Raw genomic sequence first — 23827 nt, forward strand, 5'->3', positions numbered from 1 at the left:
GAGAGTGTGTTCAGGCCCTGCTTTCAGGGGCTATTCTGTTCTAGGTTTCCCTATATACACGACCCCAGGGCCTGGGGTGAACCCCTCAGTCTGCGGTGTACAGCAGGAGTAAGCAAACTGGAGTCCACAAAGGGCCTTGAGAAGTGCCAGGGCAGCTGGGCACAGTTCACCTCCCACCCCTGGCAGCCCCCCATGCTGGCTCTCCACAAATCCCTTCTTAAGTGCTAACTCAGAATTGAGGTGTTAGGGGAAAGCTAAGAAATCCCAGGAGTATTTTTGTATTTGCATTTTAAAAGATGACACTTAAAACCTCAGGGGTGTGTGTGTGCGCGCGCGCGCGCGTGCGCCTGCAGAAGTGCACAAACTCGTCCAGTCTGGAAAGTCTCCTGCCTCCCTGAGTGTGGCTGAGGGATGGCTGGCTCCCACCCCTGGGCCTGGCCTGAGCCTTACCAGGAGACGGGTTGGAAATTAAGCCCCAGCAAAGACACAGCACACACCTGCCCCTTCTTCCAACCCTCCTCGGGCAGCTCCTCGCTCAGCCCCAGAGCATGAGCCTCCGCCAGGGCCTGAGCAAATTTCCTCTTCATTTCAAGTGGGTTTCTGAGCAACCAGGTCAGTCCGGGAAGCAGGCCATCGCCAGCATAGTGAAAAGGAAAAAATGCAGTGAGAAAAAATATTCTGAGGGTGCTGTTTTCTTGACAGATCATTTAAACGCCTCGGATAGATTACTTCAGGTCCAGAGGAAATGCTTTGGCTTCTATTAACCCCTGGCGAGGGGCTCGCTCCTGTGAGGCTTCTGCACAATTACCAGGGAGGAGCGTTGCCAGCTTCAGGGAGGTGGCGCCCAGCAACGGCTCTGATGGCTGCGGGGCTGTGTGCCCCTGCGTCAGGGAGAGCCTCTGGGGCAGGTGGCCAACTTCCCACTCTGGCCTCACGCCTCCTCACGGCCTGCACTCAGGGTCTGTGCCCTGAGGGGCGCCCTCCCCACCTCTGCATTTCCCACATTACCTGTGACGTGGAAAAGTCCCCACAGGGCCCTGAGAACAGGGACCCCTGTCTTCCTTCTCTCTCTGGTCCCACACGCCTCTTCTCCCTTTGTCCAGAAGTCTTGCTAGTTTCACAAATCTATGCAGACTAATGACGCCTTCACTACTGTTCTTAATGACTTGCTTTGTCAACGTTGCATGTACACCTCCTCTTACTCTTCATTTGCATGCAGCATGAAATCCCCTTGAATCCCAAATATTTAACCACCTTCCCTGTTCCAACACAGATTTGAGAGAGGGCAAACGTGTTACGGTGGTGTTTCGCCGTGAAGCCAGCCTCCGTTCCCAGATAGAGTAGGCCACACACAGGAAATGAACAGGGCTGGAATCAGAAAATTGGACAGGCCAATTACACCCAGCCGGGTCTTTTCAGAGGAGCTTTGTGATTTTGATTCCATTCCCAGAACAACAAACATGCCTATGTTTAAACACAGTCTCAGAAACATACTCCCACGCCAATGTGAAACCAATTCTGGGCTGGCCCCTCCCCGGCAGGTTTGTGGGCCTTGGCGTGGTCTCAGTTAGGGACGTTTTCCTCCGCTCTGGATTTGATAACTGCTTCATTTCCAATTGGTCTTGTTCCTTCTCGGGGAAAACCTGTAATTCTGAGGTTCCACTGCCTTCTCTGTCTTCCAGATTCATCACTGCCTCCCTTATTGTTTTCAGCAGTTTTTTTCCCCTGCATTTTGGGAGATTTTAAAGGTTTTTCTTGACATCATTGATTCAAGGTTTTTTAGGTCTGATTTTAGTGATCTCCTGTTATCTTTTGGGTGTGTGCCTGTGAAATCTAGCACACATATGAAAGTGTACGAAAACAGTATGTTTTAAAGAGCCATATTCAAGCAAACACCTGTGAACTCATCAAGAAATTAAATATTACCGCATCTGTGAAGCCCCTGTGAGCCCTCTCTGCCTTCCAGAGGTAACCACCATCTGGAATCTTGTGTTAAGCAATCCCTTGCTTTTCTATTTTACAAAACCACATATGTGTGCATTTCTAAATAAAATAAATATTTACTATTACCTATTTTTGAATCGTTGTATATTCTTTGATAACTTGCTTTTTTTTCCTTTTGCTCATTGTGTTTTTAGCCACTCCTGGTGGTCAACTGGTTAAGATTGGGCACTCTCACCACTGTGGCCTGGGTTCATTTCCCGGTCAGGGAACCACAACATATGACTGTCGGTTGTCATACTGTGGTGGCTGCATGTTGCTGTGATGCTGAAAGCTGCGCCACCTGATATTTCAAATATCAGCAGGGTCACCCATGGTGGACAGGTTTCAGTGGAGCTTCCAGACTAGACAGACGAGGAAGAAGGACCTGCCATCCACTTCCGAAAAAACTGGCCATGAAAACCCTATGAATAGCAGTGGAACTTTGTCTGATATAGCACCGGAAGGTGAGAGGATGGCGCAAAATAGACCAGGCAGGGCCTGGCCCTGTGGCAGAGTGGTTAGAGTTCCACACGCTCAGCTTTGGCAGCCCGGGTTCACAGGTTCGGATCCTAGGTGCAGACCTAACTCCACTCACCAGCCATGCTGTGGCAGTGTCCCACATATAACATAGAGGAAGACTGGCATAGATGTTAGCTCAGGGCTAATCTTCCTCAAGCAAGAAAAAAAGACCAGGCAGAGTGCCACTCTGCTGTCCACAGGGTCTCTAGGAGGTAGAATCAACTTGATGGCATTAATAACAACGACAACATTGTGTTTTTAATTCACCCTTCGATGAGTTTAGCTGTGGTTCTTTTTTCACTGGTGTATATTATTTCACAGCCACAATTCATCTATCCATTCTATTGAGAAAGGACATTTGGGTTGTTTCCAGTTTTTTGCTATTATCAAAAATGATGCTATGTGCACTCTTGGTCATGCTTCCTGGAGAGCACATGTGAGAGTTTCTCTAGAGTGTACAGCTAGGAGTGGGGTGCGAGGTCAAGTGTCATGCATAGGAGTTGACGCTCATGAGGTGCCGGGCACAATGTGGAGATGAACCAGCCGGAACTCCTACTGAATGGGCCTCTCTGATTTAGTTTGCAAACAGAGAGCATCAGGAGCTGGTCCATGACCCTCAAGTCAATGAAGAGTTGGGAGCAGCAGGTAAAGTTCAAGGGTCAAGAGGATAACCAGGCACTGGGAACCAAAGCCCAGTTCAGAGATGCCAATAGTTAGGTAACGGTCAGGGCCCGGCTGGGCTGCAGCTGTGGGTGCGTTGGCCCTGTCTGGATGTAACGACTTACAAAGCCAGGCTAGGAGAAGCGAGGCAGGGACCAAGGAGTCCCCCAGGGAGTCGGGGATCATTACTTTAGCAACTGAGGGGATACAGGTGGCTGAAGGGCCACCTCCATTCATCCATCCTGTCGTCCTCCAGCCTGCGGGCCATCCTGGAATAGGCAGGGCTGAGGGCTTACTCCTGAAGGCAGTGGTGGCCAGCTCGGTAGAAATCAGGAAGAGGAAGCTGGTCTCATGGCAAGAGCCTATCAGACAGCCTAGGTTCAATCCCAGCTCTGCACGTTCCTGCTGTGCCATCTTGGACTTGTCACTTAAGACCCCAGAGCTTCTGTTTGGCTGGAAAATGGGGACACAGAGCCCCAGGTCTGGCCGAGAGGAGGATCCCAACAAAGGCCAGTTCTCTTCTGCTTCCTTTTATCACCGAGGGATTTTCTGGCACCGCAGGAGGAAGTGCGTCTTGAGTTATTTCCTTGGGAGGGGGGATGGGTGTGTTTTTCCAGGGCTGGGCACCACCTAGGAGCTTAAATACTTCCTGCAGGATGGAGCCACACTCTACTCCCCACTCTCCATCTGCCAGACAGCTGGCTGGGGGAGGGGCACAATCGTGCCAGCCACTGTCATTTGGCATCTGAAAAACGGGCAGGAAAATCTGATTATCCACATTTTTATTCAAATTAATGCAAGAAAACGACCAAATTCAGATGCTTTCTCCCTAGCTTTGTGCCCACCTCCCCAGGGACATGCACAGGAGGGTATCATGGTAGGGAAAACCAGGTTGTGAGGCTCAATGGGGCCAGGGGTCGAGCTGCGTGGTAGTGTCAGGCTGGTGTCACACCAACCAATCACAGGGACAGTGACGCCGTCCTGCACTTTGTTATTCTCAAGGTCTAACACACAGACCATAGGCTCCCAACTCCACGGACTGCTGAGCACCCACGGTGGCTGAGTAAGGGGGGGGGCACCCAGTGGTGTGACAGCCAAATGCTAGGATCTGTGGGCCGTGTTCCTGGTGGGCTGCAGGCTTCATACTGGACCACGTCAACTCCTCTCCCTACTCCTCATGGCCAAAGAGCCTCCTGGGACCCACTCCTCCCGCACCCGCCTCAGGTGAACCCAGGACCCCGCATGTGGAAGGTGGGGAGCCTCGCTGGCTCCATGCTGCTCTGTGAACACACAGGCACCAGGTGTGTCCCCGTCCTGGGCCGCTCCTCCCCCAGAGAGCTGCTGGGCCCCCCACTACACCTCTTTCAGGTCTTTGCTCACATCTGACCTTCCCAAAGAGGCCCGCCCTGGCCAGTCCCCACCCCACTTTTTATAGTGGTAAAATACACATAACACAAAATTTACCATTCTAATCACTTTGAGGTGTACAGTCCAGGGGCATTAAGTACATTCACATTGTTGTGCTACCGTCTCCACATCCATCACCAGATCGTTTTCATCTTCCCAAATGGAAACTCTGTGCCCATTAAACACTAACTCCCCATTCTCCCTCCCCTAGCTCCTGGCAACCACCATCCTACTTTCTGTCTCCATGAATTTGACTACTCTAGGGACCTCACATAAGTGGAATCATATACTATTTGTTCTTTTGCGTCCAGCTTTTTCACTTAGCATAATGACCTCAAGCCTCTTCCAAATTATAGCACGTGTCAGAATTCCATTCCCTTTTAAGGCCGAATAATACGAATAATAAGAGGTATACACTACATTTTGTTTATCCATTCACCCAACGGTAGGCGCTTGGGGTGCTTCCATCTTTAGGCTATTGTGAATAATGCTGCAATGGGCACTCAAACAATATCTGTTTGAGTCCCTGCTTTCGATCCTTTAGGGTATATACCCAGAAGTAGAATTGCTAGATCATTAATTTTTTGAGAGACCGCCATCTGTTTTCCATAGTGGCTGCAGCTGCACTAGTTTACATTCCCACCAGCAATGTACAAGGGTTAAATTTCTCCACAGCCTCATCAACACTTGTTATTTTCTGCTTTTTAAATATTAGCCATCCTAACAGGTGTCACGTGGTGGCTGGTCTACTGTTAACACTGCAGCCTCCCTCCCTACCCCGCACCTCCCTACCCTGCACCCAGCACTCCCGACCCTCTGCCCTGCTCTACTCTCTTCTTCCCATTCAGCTCTAACATACTACGTAATTTGCTTATCTATTAGTCCGGTTATGTTTATTGTCTGTTCCCTCTCGCCTCCCTGGCGGCCCCTGCTAGAATGTAAACTCAAGGCAGAGACACTTGGCTATTTTATTCAGTACTATTTTCCAAGGACCTAAAACAGTGCCCAGCACATAGGAAATACTCGATGACCAGTATATGAATGAATGAATGAATGAATGGAAAGTAGAGTTGTTAGAAGGAGTTTTGGAAGCAGGCACACCCGGCTTCAACCCCTGGCTCCATCTATTACTACCTGGTGTCTCTGGGCAAGTGACCTCCTTTCTCTAAGCCTCAGTGTCTCCATCTGTCACATGAGGACAATAATGAGCGCCTCTCTGGGCTCCTGTGAGGATGGAGCCAGATATTCACTGCCTGGCCCATAGTAGGTGCTAAATTAACGTCTGCTACCCAATGCCAGACTGGATTCTGTTGACGTGCATGGGGAGGACAACTGGCTCAGCAGACTGGACTGAAGTCAATTCCCTCTTGGAGGGGGCAGCATCCAGGAGGGGAAAGCTCTTTCTCTGGTGCACAGACACGGGCTCAGGTAGGCACCCCAAACCAGGGGCAGGGACGTGGTGGGAGACCACTCTGCCTCCCCACAGGAGGAAGGGGGGCTGGTGGGCCCCAGGACCCCCCTCCTGCCACTTCCACACGTGTGGGAGGCCAGGAGCCTGCATTGATAGTAGGTCTGCTTGGCAGAGCCATGGCGTGTGGGAGGTGACCAACACACTGAGGAAGTGTGACCATCCGGGTCCCCCAGGGACGCTCTGACAGCAGCCCAGAGTGAGCCAGACGCAGATGGCAGGTCGCTCAGACAGCTGCCCACCCGCCCGCCCGAGCAGCAGCCACCCACTCCTGAGCGCGCTCACGGGCCTCCGGAGGGGCCCTCTAGCAAAGCTGTTTGCAGCAAAATTCTAAACTGCAAGTAACAGCAGGACCAGGAGAGAACCAGTGTGGGGAAACAGATGGCAGCTTGCAGCGAGCACAGGCCGCCCGCCCAAGAGGCGGGTGCCACAAGGATGCTGGGCCTGGCTGGCAAGGCTGCCTCCCACCGGCGCCGGCTGGGAGTGAGGGAGCCCCTGCTTCTCCGGGACTCTTACAGGCTTGTGCCAAGGCAGACTCTCCACAGGGACCCAACTGGGCCACTGGTCATCCTCCTGGCTGGGCGGGTTGGGGATGAGTTAAAGACCAACACGTGAAGACAAGTGAAGACTTTCCTACTTCACAAATTCTTCTTTTAGTCAGTCAACAAGCAGGAGAAAGGGGCAGGAGTGGGGAAGGCAGACCCAGCATCAATGGGCACTGTGGGACTGTGACAAGACAGGGAAATCAAGAGCACCCTGCGGGGAAAGGTCCCAACGTGATCTGAACAAGGAAGTGGCTTTCCTCTTTTGCAAAAGTCTCTTTCAAACCACAAACATCTCCTGATGCCTTTTACATGCAAGGCACTGCAGGAAACCTTGTAAGCGCTGGTGCAGCAGCCTCCTCTGGGTTATAATCAGGATGTGGTGTGAAACTGGGAAGGCAAAGCGAAGGCTGAATGGAGAAGACGCTCTAATTGTATTAATCAGCTTTCAATTACTTACAAATTGGTCCTTTCCCCTTTCCAGCTCACCCTCCTCAGAGAACGCCTGCATCCTCAAAGACTTCTTACCCCAAAGGTACATTTGAGAGGCTGGAGGAATGGTTTCTAGAATCCTGGGGAATCTAGATTGCAATTAACTTTTCCACTGATTACAGTGTAACTTGGAGTGAGTCACTCTGTTTTTTAAACGAGTTGGGATTAAAGGCTAAACAATAAACAAAATGAATTTCCGGCTTACAATGTCATGTGTTTAGAAGCCCCTGATGCAGTCTCTCCCAACCTCACACTAACACACCCATGAAAACCCGTGAAAAAGGGCACACAAACACCAGCACAGGAGGGCTCTGATGGTCAACCTACAGTCAGTCTCCCCTCCAACAACAGGTGACTGGGCCGGACGCAAAGTGTGTCACCGGCCCACCCAGGCCTAGCCCACCTAGCAGGGTCAGGGTGCAGGGTCCAAAGGCCCGGGGCAGCTCTCCTGGCATGGCAGGCCTGCAGGTTACTGATGCCTCACAGGGGCTTGTCCTTCCTCCTCCAACCCCATCTCTATCCTTGGGAGACAGATGCCCAGAATAACCAGGCGGGAGTGGGAAGGCGCTGGCAACAGCGTGCTGTATCTGGGAAGGTGTACTTTCTTAAGTAAAGATCAGCAGTGGGAGAGCAGCGAGAGACAAGGAGAGCCAAACCAGGGCCCACAGACTTCCATGTCTTCCTCGTTCCAATGGCCCAGGGCCAGGTCGCAGGAGAGTCAAAGCTGACTCCTCCAGGGAGCAGAGCATCACAGGTGAAACCCCGGACAAAGGGGTACCCGTGCTCCCTCTGTAAACCCAGGTCTGTAGAGCTCACAGCAGGTGAAGATGGACAGACGCACACGCACGTGCACAAGACAAAACACGGGAAACCGCCAAGGTCAGACAGAAAAACGGAATCAGGCATGGGGAAGAACAGCTTTAAGATTTTTTCAGAATGGAGGAAAAGTTAAAGGAGTTGAAAATGACTTGGTAGAAGACAATGAATACAGAAGGCAGAGAATGGAAATGCCACCTTCAAATCACAAGCGCTCCCAAGAAGAAACCAGATAGTCGGGAACAGAGCAACAAGCAAAAACATAATTGAAAAGCTTTCCTGAATCAAAGATCCAAATATGTTTGTTCTAGACATGAAATGAAAACGACCTAGGCTACCCAAATTTTTAATTTCCAAATATATATAAACACCACCACCAGGTTATTTAAAGGGGAATAAAAGCATAAGTCAGGCTTCAGGCTTCTCCCCCATGTTTCTTTTCTTGCCCTGGAAACGACTCTATGTCATGCATTAGATCTTGTCATCTGCCTTCTCTTTCGTTCCCCTTCGACTTCATGGGCTCCATCTACTTGTCACCTATGCTGTATCCTCGAAACCGTCTTCTGGTTCACAAGATCCTTCTTGGGATTCTTCAGTCCTGATGTGCTATTTAATTAGTCCACCGAGGGCTGTTTCATTCCCTTTTCTGTTTATTTAAATCTTGCACATATGTCAGACTTTATTAATTTGCCAGCCAGGAAACCAGGAAAGTGACTATAGAGCGTGTGTGTTCACAGCGGGACTGGAAATGGGGTGGGGGGTGTTGGGAGACCAAATGCTTACATACGCAGATAGGTGAAAAAAGGCTAATTAGGTAAGGACTGTAGTTTTGTGTGGTCACAAAAACATCACATTCATGCCTGTTGGTGTCGTGGAAATCAGGGACCAGGTACCCCAGGCTGTTGGGAGTGCCAACCAGGGATCAGAAATAAAAAACAATCAAGAAGAAGCAAATGATTAGGAAACATCTGCGGCTGTTAACAGGAATGACAAGGTTTATTGCTCTAAAAGGTTACTGAAATATAGTTCAACTGAGTTTTTAAATTCATTAATAAACATCTTTTGTTTTTAGAAATGAAAATGGTTCATTTGGTTCTTTTTCAAATTTGCTCATTCTTTTTTCAAAGGTCCTCTTTGTTCAATTTGATTTCTAGTCTCTCTCTTCTCCTTTAATTAATTAATTTAAAAAACTTGTTTCTATCTCTTTCACAGTTTCTACAATCTCTAGTTCCCCGGGCACCAGTTCTCCTGGTTACATTGGCTGACTCTCCCTCACGGTGGTTTCCCATGTGGTTGGTTAGACAACAGGGGCAAAACCCACAGAATTCTGAACGGGAAAGATTATGACCAATTGTATTATTAGTCAAGTTGTCTTTTTTGTATAAATGCAACAGCTAGTACCAGACAGCAAAAGACTCAGAAAACATACCATCCTCGTGCCCTTACAGTCATACGTCATTTAACGACAGGGTACGTTCTGAGAAATGTGTCATTAGGCAATTTCGCCATTGTGCGAACATCATACAGCATAGCTACACAAACCTAGACGGTACAGCCTGCTACACACCTAAGCTGTATAGCACTAATCTTATGGGACCACTGTCGTATATGCCATCTGTCCTTGACTGAAACGTTGTCATGTGGCGCATGACTGTATTTTAAGAGATTACATAAAATTATACACCAGCTAATCATGAGATAAATCAAAAGTAATAACTCAAGGGTCTATAAGAAAAGGGAAAATATAGACACTGATGTTTATTTTTCCCTGCTAAGAATCCATTCTAAGGATATAATCAAAAATGTAAAGAGCTATGCACACAGATGTATATTGAAGATATTAATAAGAGGAAAAAAAGGAAATAACTTAGATGTTCTAAATTAGCAGAATATCCCTATGATAGAATGTTTACAAAGAGTTATTGATTGCCCTGAGAACTACTTATGATATAATGCTAATTTTTTTATTGTGAAATTTTTGTTGTACATTATTGTTTATCAGTCACCACATAAGTGCATCCCTCCACCCCTTGTGCCCACCCCCTACCCCCCTAGCCCCTGGTAATCACCAAACCGTTCTATCTGTCCGTGTGTTGATTTATCTTCCACATATGAGCGAAATCATGCACTGTGTGTCTTTCTCTTTCTGGCTTATTTCACTTAACATAATACCTTCCAGGTCCATCCATGTTGTTGCAAATGGGACAATTTTATCTTTTTTTATGACTGAGTAGTTTTCCATGGTATATATATACCACATCTTCTTTATCCAATCATCTTTTGATGGACACTTGGGTTGCTTCCATGTCTTGGCTATAGTGAATAATGCTACGATGAACATAGGGGTGCATAAGCCTCTTTGGATTGTTGATTTCAGGTTCGTTGGGTAGATACCCAGTAGTGGGATAGCTGGATCATAAAGTATTTCTATTTTTAATTTTTTGAGGAATCTCCATACTGTTTTCCATAGAGGCTGCACCAGTTTGCATTCCCACCAGCAGTGGATTAGGGTTCTCATTTCTCCACAGCCTCTCCAACATTTGTTGCCTTTTGTCTTGGTGATTATAGCCATTCTAACGGGTGTAAGGTGATATCTTAGTGTGGTTTTGATTTGCATTTCCCTGATAATTAGTGATGCTGAGCATCTTTTCATGTGCCTATTGGCCATCTGTATATCTTCTTTGGAGAAGTGTCTGTTCATTTCCTCTGCCCATTTTTTGATTGGGTTGTTTTTTTGTTATTCAGTTGTGTGAGTTTCTAATATATTATGGAGATTAATCCCTTGTCAGATATATGGTTTGCAAATGTTTTTTCCCAGCTGGTGGGTTCCCTATTCATTTTGATCCTGGTTTCATTTGCCTTGTAGAAGCTCTTCAATCTGATGAAGTCCCACTTGTTTATTCTTTCTTCTGTTTCCCTTGTCTGAGTAGACATGGAATTCAAAAAGATGCCTTTATGGCTGATGGCAAGTAGTGTACTACCTATATTTTCCTCCAGGAGTTTTATAGTTTCAGGTCTCACCTGCAGGTCTTTGATCTATTTTGAGTTAATTTTTGTGTATGGCGAAAGAAGATGGTCTACTTTCATTCTTTTGCAAGCGGCTGTCCAGTTTTCCCAGCACCATTTATTGAAGATACAGTGCTAATTTTAAAACACAGGTTCAACAATATAAAGAAAAAAGACAGAAAAAAGATTGGAAGTAAATATGCCACAATGTTAGCAGTAATTGTCTCTGGATGGTAAGATTATGGATTTTTTTTGGTGTATATCTCTTTACACTTTTCTACACATTGTAAATGTCAATGATCCATATTAATTTTATAATCAGCAAAGAGTAAAATGTATATAATATTTTTTAAAATGAAAACTTCTAACTAACAATAGTCAAGAACTTAAATATCTGAGGTAATATTAAATAAGAAAGATGAAATACCATGATACCGACTCTGATATTAGAATCTACAATTTATTCTCAACACAGCAGCGAGAGTATCCTTTAAAAAGAGGAGGAAGATTCAGGTCATGTCTCTCCTCTACTCAAGACTCTCCAAGGCCTCCCCATTTCATTCAGAGGAAAAGCCAAAGTCTTTACGATGGTCTACAAGGACCAACATGATCTGACCCCTGCCATGTCGCCAGCCTCCTCTCCCGACCCTGACTGAAGCCAGTCACACTGGTCTTCTTGCTATTTCTCAAACCTACCAAAGATGCACCTGCCTCAGGGCCTTTGTACTTGCTGTACCCTCTGCCTGGAATGCTTTCCGTCCATATAGCCACATAGTGTGTTTCAGATCTCTGCTCAAATGTCACTTTATCAGTGAGCCCTTCCCTGACTCCCATATAAAATAGAAGCTACCCCTAATGTTCCCAGCACCCCTTTCCCCTGTCACCCTGAGCACTTTTTCACCATTGTGACGTGTCAGAATTTACTTTACTGTGTTTGTGGTCTCCCTCTCCCACAAGAAGAGCTATCTTGCCTGGCACATAGGAGAGGCTCAATAAATACGTGTTGAATGCCCGAATGAATAAATGCACTAGATCGTAAACTCCTCGAGAGTAGAGAGGCTGAAGCTCACAGCGCTGCACCAACGAAGTACACAAGACAAGCAGCACCGCGGACCTCACAGCCCCAGGGACATTAACCAGCACTCAGCTCACTCCAGAAAACTCCTTACAATCACAGCCAGAGATGACGGAAGTGAAGCGTCAGAAGGAAAGATAAGAGTGTTCGGGCAGAGGGGTAGAAGACTTAAAATTCAAGCCCTTCCACCAGGACGCGGCTTTTGCTGTAGGACAGAACTCCAAATTTTGATCACAGACTCAACCAGCTATACGTGGCACTTCAATGACACTTTAAATGCTCTTTCTATATAGCTATCTCTTTGTTGTGATTAGATATTTTTCTAAGAAAAAAACGCATTAGGAAACCAATTACCCTCTCACTCTCCCACCCCAAAAGCAGGCAGAAAAATGCAGCACCCGGGTATGGTACCCCCAGGCGCCCAGAATCATACACACGCGCACTCCCCTGGCCCATCCAGGCCTACTCGAGGTCCACAGGACGCCTGGTGCTGCAGAGAGGGAACGTGGCATTCTCGATCTCGCTACGTTTCATGGCCTCTAGAAATTCAAGGACAAACTGACAGCATAGCACACAGCCTCATGTTCTTTGCCTTAGGAAAGATAAGAAAATTCACCCTAAGCTATTTCAGATTTTTCTGGCACCAGAGCGCTCTGAAGATTAGGACGGGCTGGTGGGGGACCCCGCACGTGGGAGCTTAGGACTGTTAGGCCGTGTGAGGGTAACTGGTGCTGGGGTTGGACGGGGCAGCTCCCTCTGAAGCTTCCACTGAATTATGACGCTTGCTAAATTCGTCTTTCCTTTCATCCCCCTTCTCTCCCTTGACAGCTCCTTCATCTCTGTCCCCCCACAGTTCCGCTGGGACCATCATTTCATCCTGCTGAGATGTCTCCCCCAAGATGCTGTTTTAAGGAATTTCCTTTCTCGCGGGTATCTGCGTCATAAAAGAGACTCCCTGAAGACCAGAGGACAAGTTCAAAGAGGGGATTTCTGGCTCAGTGAGGGAGGGAGGGCTCTAACGTTTAAGGAGTACCTATTCTATGCCAGATATTTGTACACGTGCCACACTTTCACGATCTTGCTGAACTCTCACAGCATCTCTATGAAATAGGTATTATCATCTCTCATCCCAAATGGATGAGAAATCAGGGACCCGCAGGCAAGACAGAATGTTAGTCCACACTTCGAGTACCTTCCCTGCTCCAAAGATACAGCAGTGATGGATGAAAATATTCTAAAAATAACTAAACTTATCTGTGCTCAAAATAAGATACATATCTCAATGGATCAGAAACCCAAAGATTTACTATTTTGAGGGCTTGAAGGCACAGCCTGCTGAGCTCTGGGTCCAGAGGCAGGTGGAGGCAGCTTGGTCTTCCAGGGTACAGGGACTAGGAAGCATCCCACAGGAGGTGGGGGACCAGAACCAAAGTCACTGAAAATGGGGTGTGGTGCAGAGATTTCCCACCCGGGGAAAAGAGGCTGAAAGAAGCAGGGACCACCCCCCAAGACTAGAGCTTATCTGAGCACACAAACACCGCAGGGAGCTGGAAGCAGCGGACGCATCGCCAGGGCCTGGCTGGGCTGCCACGGCTCTGATGTTTGGCTCCGGACATAATCCCATTATCGCTGTGGACACACAGCTCATCACTAATCCAAGACACCTGGCTCTGCGCTGGGGCACCCAGGCCCTGGGTGAAGGCAACTGCAGAACCACCCGGTGAGGAGAGCTGGGCGGAGGTGACGAGTGGGGAGAGAAGGAGAGAGAAACTGACTCCCACTCAAGATGAGCGTACCAACCCAAATTGCAAAGCACCTGAGGAAAGCTGATGCTGAGGAAGACAACCCACAAAACCAACAGTTGGGAGACAGTCTCAAAGATTTAGTGAACTGGAAGGCAGCAATGAAGAATTTACCCGGAAAGATAAAGAAATGAACAAGAAAGGGCAGCTGGGGCTATGGGGATGGACTGAGAGACTCTGCAATGTATCCAACAGGATGTCCAGAAGAGGGGCCATGGAAGGGCAGGACAGCACTAGTCAAGGATAGCACGGCTGAGAATTTTCTATAACTGGAGACATTTTATGGATCCTCAGATTAAAAGCTCATACCAAGCGCCAAGCAAGATAAGTAAAAAACAATGCACATCTGGAAAAGCAGGGGCAAGCTCCCTCTGCCCGGCTCATTCTGCCCCTGCAGCCCCGGCCCACGGCCCCCCCAGAAGCTGCCTGCCAGCATCCTGCCATTGCAGCTCCACTGCCCATCCCGGTGCAGCGAGGACAGCCTGGGTTTGGGGTCAGGAGACGCAGGTTCGTGTCCCCCATCTGTTACTGCCTCAGAGTCCTCACTGAGCCTCGATTTCTTCCCCTAAAATCGGGTCAGAGCCAGAATTCTAGAACCTTATTACCAGAGGGGCTGTGGGTGTGGCCTCGTCAGAGCAGACCACTGCTGCGTTTAATTTCCAGCTCCCCCACTAACTAGCTCCATGCCCGCAACTTACTTAACTGCTGTGTCCGTTTCCCCATCAGTGAAACAGGATAATAACAGCACCCACCGATGGAGTCGTGTAAGGATAACTCAGACATGTAAAGAACTTAGTGCAGTGCCAGGCACATAGTAAACACTGAACCAGGGCAGCCATTACTATTACTATAATAATAGCCCCCCACCAAATGCCACTCAGTATGAGGGCTTCCCACCGAAGCCAGGCACAGCAGAACCAGGACCCACTGCCATCTCTGCACTGTGGAACGGGCCAGCCAGCAGCTGCCCCTCCCCACCACTCTCCTTGGCCACCCCACAGGCCCTCCTTGGCCTCCAGGGAAGCCCCTCCCAGTCACCAACCACGAAGTTCCCCAAATGTGAGTACGCCCAGACCCCGCCCCAGCCCACCCCCACCCTGTTGCCCTGGGCACCCTACCTCTCTCTGCTCACTGCAGATCTTACACAGCCACAGGGGCCGCTTCTGGCCAGGGGAGGCCTCGATCCCACATTTGGTGCAGACTTTCTACAAGAGAGAGGACACGGGAACGTAAACACTTCAGCCGCTTCCTCCTCGGCTGATGGGCTGGGAAAACTGTAACCAAGGAACCCTTTGGCATCTTCCGAGGGGACTGCCGTGTTTCAGGCTAGGAGGGTGGATAAGCCAAGGGGCACAGATCACCTAAAACCTGTGGTTGGCTTTGGGGCACAAGGGATGTGCCCATCCGTGGATCTCCATTAGATAAATTCACACCTACAATTATGTTCCGTTAGGATCACATCCAAAAATAAGCTTGCTGATATTCACAGCTGCATCATTTTCAATAGCAAATGACTGGAAACAACCCAAATGCCCAATACCAGAGGAAGACCCAGGCAAACACGACAGAATACGATACCGCCTTAACACAGCAGGCTGTGTCGATCCCTGGAAATGTGGGCAGGAAATGATGTAATTCAACAAAGAAAACATACATTTGTATATAACCATGCAAAAAACCCATGTGTGTGCCCGGCAGGGTGAGACGATGATGCAGTGAGAAATACCAGGGACAGCTTGAGCACGCACTTGACACCAAGCCCCTTCATTTAAGGTTCCCAGGAACCCTATTATGTAAGCTTTAGGCCCATTCTACAGGTGAGGAATCAGGGGCTTGGAGTAGTTTGAGAATTTGCCCAAGTTCACACAGCAAGTGGCGGACTCAGGTCTGACTCTACGGCCGTTATATAATTTCCTCCAGACACCTAAGTATCCACAACCTAGTTTCTGCAGTGATTTTCCTCCACAGAGTTGCTTATGCTCCTAACTTCTAAATACATATTTTGCTTCCCTGAAATGCACAGCCACAAGCAGTGGTGGGAAAGGCCAGAGGAAAAGCGCCGGGAGGCAGAGGGGGACTCGGTGCGGCTAAGACCGGCTCCCAGCTAACCAGGCAGCGACAGCGTGTCCTCAGAGAACTGTGCGCAGCTAACCAATCTGACTGCCCTGTGGAAGCCACCCAGACGCAGCGGGGCTGGGGGCTCTCTCCTGCCCCGCCACGGGAAGGCTGGATCTGTTGCTTGGCCTTTCCTGCAGGCTGCCAATTGAGCAAGAAGCACACTCTCCACGGAGAGGGAAATGTCACCAACTTGGCTTCCCAGAGCATGTCGTCACTGCCTGATTGGGTGGCTAAGCCTGGCGCTGCAGGAGGCGGGGAGCCAGCTGGTGGCGGAAGGGAAGCTGTGACACATTTGTAAGGGAGATGCATTTGCTACCATCCAACACTCAGGTATGAGAAATGTCACTTTTCTTTTCTTTTTCCAAATAAAATGTAACCTGCTCCGAGCTCCTGTCTCTCTGGGCTGGCAGGAAAGTCCATCCCAGTCATGACTGGAGCCCAGATCTCAGGAAGGGCCTAAGCCTAGGGTCTTCGGCAGTGCAGTATGTCTCAGGAGGGTTCCCAGGATGCTCACTGCTGTGCTGCTCACCCTCGGAGCTCCCATGGTCCCTCTGAAGGGGGAAAGGGCCCACCACTTCTGTGCCAGGCCTGGGTTGGGATCCGTGCCAGGCTGGGGCTCAGCCTCTCCAGGGACCAGCAGCCTGTCCCCCTGACCCGGTCTGGAGACTCTCCCTTCTCCACTAGAGTCACCTTTCTCTACTCCTCCCAATGCTCACCTCCAACCCTTCTACCTCTAGGACAGGGCCCCCTATAAGCCCACAAGACGGGCCTCAAGAAACACACACGGCCTCTCCTCCTGGGGGTAAAGAGAGCAAGGAGGCTCTGAAGCCAGTTGGCTGTTTTCCTGGCTAGTTTCCTCTCCCTACAAATGGTGCACATGGGAGAATGAGGGTGGCCTTCTCAGAGAGGCAAGATTCTCCTACTGTGTTTTCTACATGCTGATAGGGTTCGATGAGAGCTCGCCCTCTGAGCACACAGAGCCCCCTGGCCCACACCCCCCCAGGTTACTGAATGAGTTGATGGTGCTGGGAATAAGGAGAGAACAGAAGACCAGTTGCTACCATTTATTGAGCAATTGTGTGCGCACCAGGCACTGCGACCCTGCAACAAAGTAAGAAAGAGGTGGATGTTATGATCTCCATCATTCAGATGAAGAAACTGAAGCTCCGAGATGTTAAAGACTGCCAAAGTCACACAGCTGTTAGTGACAATCAGGATTTGGGAGGCTCCCTTCTTCTAGACCTCAGGAGAGCTGGATAATGCCCTCCCCTGCCCAGGTGCCAAGCTGGTGCCCATGGTTCTCCAGGGAACTGGTTCGCACCCCTAGAGATGCGGCTAATGGCTCTCAAACGAATGGGCAGAGAAGGTGACATGGGATGATCCTGGGACAAGCTCTGCTGGGGATGAGGGTGCCACTGGCATGTGCTCATCAGCTCCATGGCACTGGTTCTAGAGGCAAAGACTTGGGCTGGGGAGTCTGGCTCTGCCCTCTGTGCTCTCTCTTGAGAGGGAAGGCAGTTGCCCTGCACAGGAGGGAGGTTTCTAGCAACAGGCAGGGAGCCCAGGCCCAGCGGCCTCCCCACCAACACCCTGTGAGCTTCCCCACAGCCTCCCTCCCCACACATTCAGCCAAAGTGGAGGGAGGGCAGCCTCTGCCCCTGTCTAGTCAGCTCGGGCTGCTATAACAAAAATACCATAGACTGGGGGCTTAAACAACAGACATTTATTTCTCACAGTTCTGGAGGCTGAAGTCAGGGTTCTTGGTGAGCGCCCTTTATAGATGGCTGCCTTCTTGCTGTTCCTCACACAGCAGAGAGAGAGCCCTGGTCTCTTCCTCTTCTAATAAGGGCACCAATTCCATCCTGGGGGTCCCACACTCATGGCCTCATCTAAACCTAATCACCTCCCACAGGCCTCACCTCCAAATACCAAAACATTGGAGTTAGGGCTTCAACATATGGATTTGGGGGGACACAGCAGTCCCTGACCAGGACTGGGCCCCTGCCTCTGCTCCTGCACATAGGGAGCCCTAGAAATGGGAGCATCATCATCTCCCTCAACCCCGGAACACTGAGAGCCCCAGTCCTCCCGGACTCTCCATCTCACGCCATCCCGCACTGTCACCAATTTCATGTTCCAGAAACACTGCTCTGAGCTTGTTCAGAGGCAGTGTGGCTTTGTGCTCGGGGCACAGGCTTTCGAGGGAGGCAGGCGTGGGATGCCCTTGGGCAAGCTACCCAAAGCCCGTCTAAGCCTCAGACATTCTCATCTGTAAAATGGGATAATAATGTTCATCCCCTGGGGTTGTCTGATGATTAATTGAGATACACATGAAAGGCAACCAGCGCATTAGAAGCACTTAATAAGTGCTTAAGTCACTATTATTAGCGACGCCCCCTCCCACCCTGTTCTAAAACCCTGTGTGATTCTACTCTAGACCTGCACTAACGTGGCAGCCACCAGCCGCATGTGGCTATTTAAATTGAAATTAATTAAAATTAAATAAAATGAAAACCTCAGCTCCTCAGTCACACTAACTACATTTCAAGTGCTCAATAGCCACACGTGGCATGTCCCAGATGTTCCCTCCTCCCTTGCCCTGTCGGGGGTTGGGGGGGGCATGACAGGGCACACCCTCCCCGGCCCATGCACAGCCCTGCTTGCAGGCTCCCAGCCGTCACTGGCAGAACCCACGGTCAGTTCCCGCCATCTCTCAGTCATCTTTACATGCCGGCAGCATCTCTGGCTGGGGAATCCGGGCTGGCAAAAAGATAACATGCTCCACTTCAAACAATACATAATTGCTGCTCTACTCAACCTTGGATCAATAAGAAAACAATGCGCCTTTCGTCTTACGGGCTTGGTCTTTGTTCCCAGGTTCCAATAAAGAAAATTAAGCAGGGGGATTTTAAACAGCCAGTGAGAGAGAACGCGAGCAAGCGCAACATCAACTCGGTGCAAAGGGAACACTGCACGGTGGCATCAAGGACAGCCCCGGGGCCTGGGGGTGGCCCCTTCTCCCCTGCCTGAGATGGGCTTCCATTGAGCGGAATTGCCCTGAGTGAGCGCTGGTTCCCCCGGCGTGGCTGCCTTGTGTCTCCTGCAGCCTGGAAATGTGTCTGAGCCTTAAACAAACCAAGTCTAGCTTCTGGGCCTGACTCAGAGGAGAGGTGACAAAGCTCCAGGCCTTCAGCCCCCACGCACGTGCTCTCTCCTCACTCCTGTCTCAGTCACTCCATGCATTCCTTTGCAAATGCACACCCTAGCCCAGAACACGCATGGAGAAGGGGATGGCTCGGGGGATAGCCCACGGGACACAGGCTTTGGGGCAGGAGAGCGCAGAGCCTGCCATTTAGATGCAACCTTGGACTTGTTGCTAACATTCTCTGAGCCCCGTTTCCTCGTCTGTAAAATGGTGGTAACAGGCAGACTCGTGCCACAGTTGGGAGGATCAAGGGAGACGATTCACGAAAGTGCTTAGCACAGTACGTGGTAAAGAGCAAGCAACAACCACAGTCTTTCCAGCACGTCTGTCTTGGTGAAGGATGCCAGCACCCATCGGTCATACAGGCCAAAACGCAGGATCACCCTCAATCCTCACTCTCCCTCATTCCCACCCAAATTGTCCATCTGCAAGAACTCTAAATCTTGCTCGAACCGTCAACTCCCCTCCACAACCCTCCCCGACCCACGCTGCCATCTCCAGGGCCTGGCATGCACCCCGGCCTCCCAGCAGCTCTCCTGACCCTCACTTTAGCCAGCCTCCAGCTGGTTCCCCACATGGCAGCCAGAGTGATCTTTTCAAGACGCAAATCTAATCACATCATTTCTCCCATCCCTGACAGCTTAAAAACCTCCAGAGACTTCCTGTTGCTCTCTGGATGAAGATCCTCGTTCACATGGTGTGTGATGCCTGCTCAGGCTGCACCCTAGCTCCCTGCCAGCCTCAGCTCACACCCCTCTCCCCCTGCTCCACTACCCTGCTGTCCACTCTCCGAGCCCCAGCCATGTTGGCCTGCCTTCAGTCCCTGGTCCTCACTCTGCTTCTCCTGCCACAGGGCCCTGGCATGTGCTGCTCCCTCTATCTGGGATGCACTTGGCCACAGTCGTTCCTCATTAACCTATGCATCCTTCAGACCTCAGCAAAAGCACCACTTCTTCAAGGAAGGCTTCCCTGACTTCTCGCCCGGCTGGAGCTTCCATAACAGGCTCTCACCTCTTCTCCTCCACTGTCAGGGCTGCGATTTTACCCTCATTTGTGTGGCTGTCTGACTATTGTCACCTCTTCTACCAGGCTGTCGGTTCCCTGAGGGCAGAGGCCATGTCTGTTTCTGTTCACTTTCCTGTTTCCAGTGCCTGGCACAAGGAATATTTGCAGAATAAACGAATGAACAAATGGCAGCTACATTTAGTATTACAACCGAGAAGGCAAGACGCAGTCCCTTCTGGAACGTGCAACCTGCTGGGGAGAGGAGACACACAGACACGGACCACTCCCTGGGCAGCCGGGGTGGCATGCGCTCCTGTCCACCTGAGTGATGCTGACTGATGGGGCGATGGGAGATCAGACGAGGGAGAGCGGCACAGGGGGCGGAGTGTCCAGGGGTGGTGGGACTGCTGGCCAGGTGGCCTCATACTCAGTGTACGGGGCATGAATCCAGGCTGGCCCAGACACAGAGGAAACGACACCAAGGGTCCCTTGCTGAGGGTCGGGGGCAGGGATGTGTACCCCGCCCTCCACATGACCGATCCTGCCTGCTGCCCCAGATCTGGGCGTGCAGACTCATTCCAAAGTCTGACCAGGGCCCCTCCTCGATGTCCTCATAATCCAGGCCACTTCAGTTACCCCTCAACTCTCTGGAACCACCCTTCCTCTCCCCACCCCAACTAACACCTTCACCTTCACCTTCTCACACCGCACACCAGAGTCAGAAAGCAGGACAAGAAGGTCCGTGAGACCACATGCACCAGAGCTCAGACACCGTACTCCAGGCCAGGCCTCCACATCCTCACCGTGAGCCCCGGACTCACTTCACACACAACCCGCAAACTCCATGGTGGGGCTCCCAAGCTGCAGCCAATTAGAACAAGGGAGGGGGGGCGGTGCCAGTGCAGGGGTGGGAAGGAAACTGCTCGGCATGCGGGCACCAACAGCTCACAGGAACAGCGGTCTGAGAGCGTTTAGTAACCAGGAAACAGCCACACACCCCTCGACAGGCCCTGAGGGCTTCGAGGTATTATCATCCATCACACAGACAGCGATGTTTATGATGCTCAGTCAACCACGAAAAGATGAAATTGTGCTCAAATGTTCCATACAAGGAGGCTAGAAAAATGTATGCTGCGCTGCAGAAATGAATATTGAAGATGGTTAATTTGAATATATTTGGTGCTTCAGTTCAACAAACATTTACTCGATAGTGGATGCAAAGCATTGTTCTAGGAATGACGAGGATGAACAAGGCGCAACCCTTTGTCCTCAACGAGTGTCTCATAGAAGGGACGAATTTATGACCCAGCAAATCTCATCTGGCAACGGACTTTCCCAAGAGTTCCAATCAACCAAAGTCTGCAGGTGAGACTGTCTCTCACTAGGAACTCTGCTGCAAATGAGGCGCACGGAGCTGTCGTCCCCCATTCCAATAAAGTAAGGAAAGAAATGGCAACATACAAGTGATCGCAGCACATGCACGAAGCCCCATGAAGAAGTGAGCCCACCAGTGTGCATTTCACGTCACATAACGTGTTCCCGATGCTAGAAATGGAATCTTCCACAGGGAAAAATCCAATTGTGTTTTGGGGCACGCTATGCAGCAATAAAAATGATGATGATGTCAACAGAACAAGTGAAAACAACCATAACGAAGCCATGTATGTACTGAAATGGAGCAATATTCACAATAAATTAAGTTAAGAAGGCACGTTACAAACAGTATGCATAGTGTGATTCTCTACCATATAAATATGTATATGTGCCTGTATCTCTTTAGAAGTTGATATATGCACAGAAAAATATCTGGACAGATACAGGCCAAAATGAAAATCAAATTGTGCTAAGTCAAACTCTATTTTAAATAGATAAGCAGAATTCCTATTTAAAGGAAGCCTGTGCTAAATGTATTGGGAAATCACTTGCCCCAACCTCATTTTTTGACCAGCTCTGGATTTTTGCGGGTCAGGATGGATTAAAGAAGCCAAAAGCACTTGCACAGACAGGCGGGAGACAGGACTTATTGGTTGACTGTGGCTCAAATGTAGACAGTCAGCCCTGCCCCCATCCCCCTCCCAGATGGTGTCACTGGGTCACTGACCCCCCTGATCACAGGCTCAGCCCTGCTCAACCCCCGAGACATCATCAGCCAGGCTTGGAGGTGCATCGCCAGCCCTGGTGGGCCATGAGTGCAGGGGCTAGAAATGGCCTTGGTGCCAGAGATTCCGTATTTGGAACCCAGGTCCTGCTGCCAAATAACTTTAAATAGTTTAGGTATTGATGTACGTATTATAAACACTTATATACTTTATCGAGCACTTAGGCTACACCAAGCACCAAGCACTGGCATTTGCGGGTGGTCCTCGCACAGCGTCCGTGGCTCGTTTTATGCAGAACCTCATTTAATTTTCATAACCACCCTAGGAGGTGGGTATTACTGGCCCTGTTTTACAAACGAGGGATCTGAGGCTTGGGGTTAGGTAACTTGACCACGGGGGGCTGGGATGTGAACCCCATGCTGTTGGAGCCCCAGGTGGCTGCCCAGACAGGAGACTTATCCAAGCCTTCACTCTCCCCCTCGCCCCAAGGGAAGGCAGGGTGTCCCCCAGGGCACTGGCCCTCCTCCAGAACTAGAGACTAGGTCAAGCCTCAAGTGGAGAGGGCACAGCCAGGCCCCTCCTGTTCATTAAGACACAGCCTGGGAGCCAGCGGGACTGAGGGCACACTGACCTTAGCCCTGGCCACTGCAATACCGAGTCACCAGGGCCCAAAGACGCACAGCCTTAAGAACGCCAGCCGCCTGTTGCTTGGTCTGAGACAGCAGCCAGGAGGCCACCGGAGAAGAATTTCAGAAGGAAGACAAGTCTCTCTGTGCTTCCCCACTAATGCTCTGCCGGGGAGACGCCAGCCTCCCTCCATCCCAGCTGCGGGTGGCAGGTATACTCCCCATCCAGGGCGGGGCCCTTTCCCTCCACCAAATGAGCCACTGACGCTGCGCGGGGACCACCCGCAAATGCCAGGCCTGTGCAGCACCCAGCCGCCAGCCGCCTCTGCCAGCTGAAAGGAAGCACTGCAGATTTCAGGACTAGCTTTCAAAAACCCCTCCTCCCTCCGCCTGCCACTCACACAGTCAGCACCATCCTGAGTGGAGAGGAGGGTTGAAGAGGCAGCAGAAGCGGCTCTTGTCATTAATATTCACGGGCACGTAATAAGAAATCGTGCCTCGGATGTGGCTGTGGATAATCTCTGTGCTCGTGCCCCACTGCGCGTGTCTGAAGGGGGAATGGGACACTTCAGGCAGGATGGAGCCGCCAGGCTGGCTGAGGGTCCGGGGGACAGCCGCCCCACCTGCCTCCTCCACCCGGGCGCCCTCCACCCCTGCCCGCCCACCCCTGGTCCCAGTTACCCTCAGCATCCCCTCTCAGACCAGAGACTGTGTGCCCGGTTTCCGCCTCTTTCCCCGTCGAACCTGGGAAACAAAGGAGGTTTGAGCTGTCTCGATGGGCCTGAGGGGCATACAGGGTGGGTGACAGGAGCTCGAGTGGAGGCAGCCATGGCAGCCATGATTCAGGCAAGAGCCTGGCAAAGGGGTGAGAGGGGTTATTCAATCTGAAGCTGAGGGGAAGGTTTTAAAGAACCAGCAGATCTAATAATGTGCGATCAAAGGGGGGCCACGTGAAACAAGGTACTCGGTCTTTCATTCCACAGGCACCTGTGGAGGACACGAGG

General features: G+C 50.4%; 1 protein-coding gene across 1 annotated transcript in view; it reads right to left on the reverse strand.

Annotated features, from left to right (window-relative positions):
• The window catches only part of RPH3AL (rabphilin 3A like (without C2 domains)), a 127301-nt gene that overhangs the window by 38387 nt on the left and 65087 nt on the right, over nucleotides 1-23827 (reverse strand). Inside the window, exon 5 of the mRNA XM_058560148.1 lies at nucleotides 14889-14975. Within this exon, the coding sequence (XP_058416131.1) occupies nucleotides 14889-14975 (87 nt within the window). The remainder of the gene's footprint in view (nucleotides 1-14888; nucleotides 14976-23827) is intronic.

This window comes from Diceros bicornis, chromosome 18 (genome assembly GCF_020826845.1).
Source record: "Diceros bicornis minor isolate mBicDic1 chromosome 18, mDicBic1.mat.cur, whole genome shotgun sequence".
Classification (NCBI taxonomy): Eukaryota; Metazoa; Chordata; class Mammalia; order Perissodactyla; family Rhinocerotidae; genus Diceros; species Diceros bicornis.